The sequence below is a fragment of the Cucumis melo genome, chromosome 6 (genome assembly GCF_025177605.1).
Source record: "Cucumis melo cultivar AY chromosome 6, USDA_Cmelo_AY_1.0, whole genome shotgun sequence".
NCBI classification, from domain to species: domain Eukaryota; kingdom Viridiplantae; phylum Streptophyta; class Magnoliopsida; order Cucurbitales; family Cucurbitaceae; genus Cucumis; species Cucumis melo.
The window spans coordinates 37660506-37666536 of record NC_066862.1 but is presented as its reverse complement, the minus strand read 5'-3'; the positions used below and the strand labels follow the sequence as shown (position 1 = coordinate 37666536).

General features: G+C 36.2%; 1 protein-coding gene and 1 long non-coding RNA gene across 2 annotated transcripts; one reads left to right on the top strand and one right to left on the bottom strand.

Moving 5' to 3' along the window:
• Positions 1–1589: 1589 nt before the first annotated feature.
• On the top strand, positions 1590–3395 carry LOC127150059 (uncharacterized). Its single transcript, XM_051086802.1, has 5 exons — positions 1590–1911; positions 2000–2065; positions 2144–2533; positions 2621–2716; positions 2808–3395. The coding sequence occupies exons 1-5, from the start codon at positions 1609–1611 to the stop codon at positions 3351–3353; spliced, it is 1401 nt and encodes a 466-aa protein (XP_050942759.1). The 5' UTR covers positions 1590–1608; the 3' UTR covers positions 3354–3395.
• A 1083-nt stretch (positions 3396–4478) lies between these two features.
• On the bottom strand, positions 4479–5032 carry LOC127150058 (uncharacterized). Its single transcript, XR_007821987.1, has 3 exons — positions 4961–5032; positions 4685–4780; positions 4479–4598 (listed from the first exon to the last, which is right to left on the bottom strand). It is a non-coding gene; the product is annotated as an uncharacterized LOC127150058 (long non-coding RNA).
• Between the last annotated feature and the right edge of the window lie 999 nt (positions 5033–6031).

Below are 6031 nucleotides of genomic sequence, written 5' to 3'. Positions count from 1 at the left end.
TAAATGAATTTTGGGACAAGTTTTCAAAAGAAAGACTTTTAGGACAATTTGGGTGTGAATAGACAAAAATGCCCTTCATTAAATTTCTATCGCTCTCTATTGATTGTTTCGCCTACCCACGTTCGCTTTCCCTTCTCTTTCGCATAGAACACCTGAAGTAAAAAAAAAAAACATCTCCTTTCTTTGGCTTTTGAAATTTCCCGCTCTGCTCTTCGAAGATACTCCGACTGTTCGTCTGTCGTCGGTCCTCCAGTGCATTTCGTCGCTTCTCCTTTTCGAACCTAAGAATCAACTTTGAGCGTGTTCTCTTATTTCAGTGAGTTTTATCTGTAACCCATTTTCAATATATTTGCTTTTTCTTGGCTTGAATCATGACATCGACTTCAACATCGACCGACGGACCCTTCTACAAGATTAATCCTTCCCATCATTTTTATTCCCTAGTAAGCTGTTTGTCTCATTTGGAAAAGACAACACATAATATTAAGGCCAAACTCAAACCCGATCAATTAGCCTTATTTAGGAAAACAAAGTTTGGGCACTTTTTGGACCTAAATATTGTCTTCAATGGGCCACTCATCCACTACTTACTGTTAAGGGAGGTGGAAGATGAAGGAAAGGATTCTATAAGTTTCCTACTAGGGGGCGTTGTTTGTACTTTCGGTAGGAGAGAGTTTAACATCGTAACTGGACTATGGGGTCCTAAAGAGGACTATATTCAGTTGGGTGGGAACAGTCGACTGTTGGAGAAGTTTTTCAAAGACAAGGACTGTGTTTACGTTAGCGACTTAGAAGATATATTTTTGGAATACGAGGGTGATGACAATGATATCGTCAAATTAGCTTTAGTCTACTTTATAGAGATATCTTTGTTGGGAAAAGATAGGCGAACCAAAGTGGACATTGGTTTTTTGAAGATTGCTGATGATTGGAATTCATTTAATAATTATGATTGGGGTCGGATTGTTTTTGTACGCACGCTAAGTGCATTGAAAAGAGCCTTGGACAAGCAATATGCCAAGGGAAAGAAGAAATCAACACAGACAAAAAAATATACTATCAATGGATTTCCGCATGCATTACAGGTATTTGACTTCTTACTTCTTACTTCAAAACTTTAAAAAGATCGTTTAGTTATTTGAAACGATCGTTTAGTTATTTTAAACGATCGTTTAGTTATTTTAAACGATCGTTTAGTTATTTAAACGATCGTTTAGTTCTTTTTAACGATCGTTTAGTTATGTTAAATGATCGTATAGTTGTTTTCAAACGATTGTATAACCACTTGTTTATATATCTATATATATCTTGTGGCACTTTCTAAACTTGTTTGTCAAATGTGGAATAGGTTTGGGCATATGAGTCTATACCAACCATCATTGGATGTGGTGTAGATAAAGTAAACGATCATGCCATACCACGAATGCTGAGGTGGGTGTGCCAACAATCACCAAAGTCCCAAACTATAAGCCAGGTGTTTGACTCGCCAATGGTAAGTAGCAAGCAATAGTAACTTACTTAAGGATCGCGTGATTTTGTGCTTATTTCTTTGTCCTAAATACATTTGCCTTTTTCTATTTGCAGTTTATAATTAAGGCGGTCATTGAGATGACACCTGAAGAGGAGCAATTGAAAATTGCTTCAGGTGAACTTTTTGAAAACTTCCGCTCATCTACCATTATTCAGTCGAAGAATGGTGGTTCAAAAAGAGTACGAGAAGTTGTTAACGATGAAGATGAGTTGAAAAAGAGTAAGAAACAGAAGTCCAAGATTAAGATGAAAAAGGCTATTCGAAATCTCCAAGATCGAGTAGCGGTTGTTGAAGGCCAACTTAATACTATAAAATCCGATATTGACGAATTGAAGGGCCTGATGTCAACCATATTGAAGCACATTGGACTTCAAAGAAAGGTTAGGAATGAAACTGTTAAGTGTATTCACGTTAGTTGTTTCATATTTGGTAACCATGTTCTCGCTAATTCATTTTGAGGTTCCATAGGGTGACGAAGGGGACCACAAGGTGTCCGAAGGCTTGGAGGATGAACACATTGAAGTTAAAAAGAAGGTTTGGTTCCATGTTCATGCTAATATTGATGTTTAATTTCTATCATTATATACACTAATGCATTATGAGCTTCCATAGGGTGACGAAGATGTGTTGGAGAAGAAGGTTGATATTGGTTTAGAGGAGCCAATAGATGTCGTTGACGATGAGGACGTCATAGAGATAGAACCATTTCTCACTCAACGACCACACGTTCGGCCCGCCCGTAGGAAGCGTGCAAGTGTTTACCTATCAACCCCATTCACAACTCTACCTAAACGGTCTCTGACATCAACCACCAGCACCTCTGAGTCTGAAGCAATTGTTTATGATCCTATGCACAAAATACTTGACGTCCATTTAGATAGACTTCGAGCTTGGATTACAGACAAGCGTACAGACGATGAGCTGCGTGAAACCTTTCATGGGAAAAAATCGAAGGCTTTTTTCAGAGACTTGTTTATGTGTCGCCGGTGGTTGTCGGATGAGGTATGGGATTATCTTATCATTTATGCAATTATAATTTTATCATTGTTATGGTTCTATACATTTACTGCTTACTTTTGTTTGTATTAGCATTTGGATGCACTTTTTCTTTTCATTCGCTTGAAGATTAAGGCAGCCGGGATACCTTCTTCTCAGAACTTCACAACTGCAGACACAATCTTTATGGTTTGTAATCGTCTCGTTACTTTATGTATGTATTTGCGTTTGATATTTGTCTTTCGGTCTGATATTTGCGTTTGTATGTTTTTCTTTGCAGCGCATTTTAGTTTCGAAGTGGCCCCTATACAAAGAATGTATTAAAGAGAATCGCCCGTTTGACTGGGACGAAGAGTATAGGTTGGTTGACTATGTTGTCGGGTCAAAAGTGGACTTCCAAGATCCTTGGGCAAGTGTTGATTACGTTTACTCTCCATTCAATGTCCATGGCAACCATTGGGTTCTATTATGCTTGGATTTGGTAAGTTGTCAAGTGAAGGTATGGGATTCGCTTCCGTCACTTACAACTGCCGAAGAGATGACAAACATATTACTGCCCATTCGACAGTTGGTGCCAAAGTTGTTAGATAGTACTGGCTTCTTTGATAGGAGAGGTAGATCATCGACATACAAGGAACCTTGGCCAGTTGTCATTGTTGACCCAATTCCACTTCAACGAAATAATTGTGATTGTGGCGTATTCGCAATTAAGTATTTTGAGTACATAGCTGCTGGTGTTGGTTTAGATACATTATGTCAAGAAAACATGTCATACTTTAGAAAACAATTAGCATTTCAAGTATGGACCAACACTCCTATGTATTGAAATATTAACATAAATCACAAGTATCAATTGGCTGTTCTATTATTGTGTATGTTGCATTTCAATTAGTATCAATTGACATTTCAATTAGTAGTATCGATTATTCTCTATGTTGCAAAACTACTTGTAGCTAAACGATCGCTGAATTTTTTTATGATTTTAAGAATATCGTTTAGACTTTACCAAACGATCGTTTAGACTTTACCAAACGATCGTTTAGACTTTACTAAACGATCGCTTAATATTTTGACGTTTATTAAGAAGATCGTTTAGACATCGTTTATTAAGAAGATCGTTTACACTTACCGAACGATCGTTTAGACTTTACCAAACGATCGTTTAGACTTTACCAAACGATCGTTTAGACTTTACTAAACGATCGCTTAATATTTTGACGTTTATTAAGAAGATCGTTTAGACATCGTTTATTAAGAAGATCGTTTATACATATGTGCGCGATGAGTATTTCTCTACACGAATATTTTGTGATATGTATCTAAACGAATACAAATATTAACTCAAATATTCTTTCTCAATTTTGGTCGCGTTTAATTGAAAATATCACAAAGTATTTATTTTATAACAAAGTTTAAAATTATAATATGTTATTCTCTCTATAAAAATTACATAAAAAAATTATATAAACGAATACAAATATTAACAAAAGTATTTATTGGCCCAAAGTTCCAGCACATATTGTTGTCTAAACAGTTTCATGTTTGGCACAGTTAGACAACCAAGGTCACTAGCAGTTACAAGGCATTCAACAAATTTGGTACAGAAAATTCCACAATCCAATGAACGCCCTTTCTGTAATGTGGCCTTCGATATGCGTATTGGCCAAGGGCCATATGTGAAACGATCTGAATGGAGGTTGACTCCAATTGCAATCGCGAGTGAGGCAATGCATCGTGCAGGCATTTGAAGAGCTTCATCAACAAGTTTCTGCTCAACATAATTTGGCATTGAGTCGAACACGTAGATCCTGCATTTTCTCATATCAGCTGCAATAGCCAACCAGTGTTCTTTTATGTTGATGCAGGTAATCACGTAGTTGACATCTCCCCACCCTGGTATGTCGTTGTAATCACCAACAACAGTGTTGAAATAGTATTCGACATCTTTTTCTGTCCATATAGTTAGGTGTGCTGTTGGGTCTGTCCATTCAGCTTTCTTATTATCTGGTGTCACCAGATGAGTATCAAAAATGTGGTTCCAAACAATGCAGTCTGGTTTATTGATTCCAGTCTTCAAGAACAAGTCAAAATTTAATCAGAATATAATGATGCAGTTTAACTTGTATACAAAAAAAAAATTAAAGAATAACAACTTACCAGAAAAGAGGAATGTAATATTCTAAAAGAACGCTTGCAATGGTGCTTGAGATGCAACATTTTATTCTGCAAGTGGGCGAATAGCAGATCCAATGTCTACAAAGAAAAAATAAACGATCGTTTAATGAATGAAAGGAGAGGATAAGCGATCGCATAAGAAATGTACATGTGATCGTTTACGTAGTAAGCGATCGTGTAATATTAACTTAACGATCGTTTAGTTAATAGAAGCGATCGTATATCAAATATAAGCGATCGTTTGGGAAGAGTACTTACGTCTCCATGTACCCATGTGTTTTCTTCAAGCTGTCTGAAAAAGTCTTTCTTTCTGGTTGTGGAGACTACTTTTTTTTCTTCATGGGTTGTTTTTCTTGATTTTTTCCATTGCAAGTATTCCTTCCATAATTTTGGATCCACTTTCCACATCGGATTATATGGATCTACTTCTCTGATTTCCACATCTGGGACAGGTGTTGTAGATACTGATATGATCTGAGCAGATGTTGTGGGTGGATTACCTTGTTCATCTTCATGTTGCACCTCTTTATTTGCTATTTTACATAGCTTTCTTCTCTTTATTGGTTTTTCTTCCACATCTTTATCAGGCACAGTTACTGGTTCTTTTTCAACCAAAGTAACTGGTTCATCATTTTTTTTCATCTCAACCTGTTTTTTTGTTGTTTCCTGCAATGTAATCGTATTAAACAAGTAACAAACTATTCATTCAAACGACTACAAATTTGTTGTGTATACATACCAGTTGAGATTCTTCATTTACAATTTGTACAGTTTGATCCATTGGAGCCAATTCACAAAGTGCAAGAGGTTGGCTCACATATGGAACGGTAGTAATCATCTGTGGCAGGTCTGATTCTTTCTGAATTTGATGACTTAGACTATCCGATATATCTCTTATAGTCATTAGCAAGTCTGCATCCCTACCGTCTATGCTTATATCACTACCACGTTCCTCTTGATGTTCCCTAAACAAAATGAGAAGAAACATGAGAATAAGAAAAAAAAATACAATTGTTAGGTATTTATAAACTAGTAAACAATGAATGAAATGTTAACCTTTGGGTTTCCTCTTGATGTTCAGTATGTTGTTCTTCAGTAGGTTGTTGTTGAGTATGTTGTTCTTGAACAACATACTCATTGTCATTCTGATCAGTATGATCATTCCCTTGATTTTCAGTTTGATTCTAACAAACAAATAAAAACGAACATAAAATTAAAAAAATAATGTATTGTTAAACCATCGTGTATATAAAAGTAAACGATCGCGTAACTTTGATAAACGATCGTCTATCGAAGTTAAACGATCGAGTAACTTTGATAAACGATCGT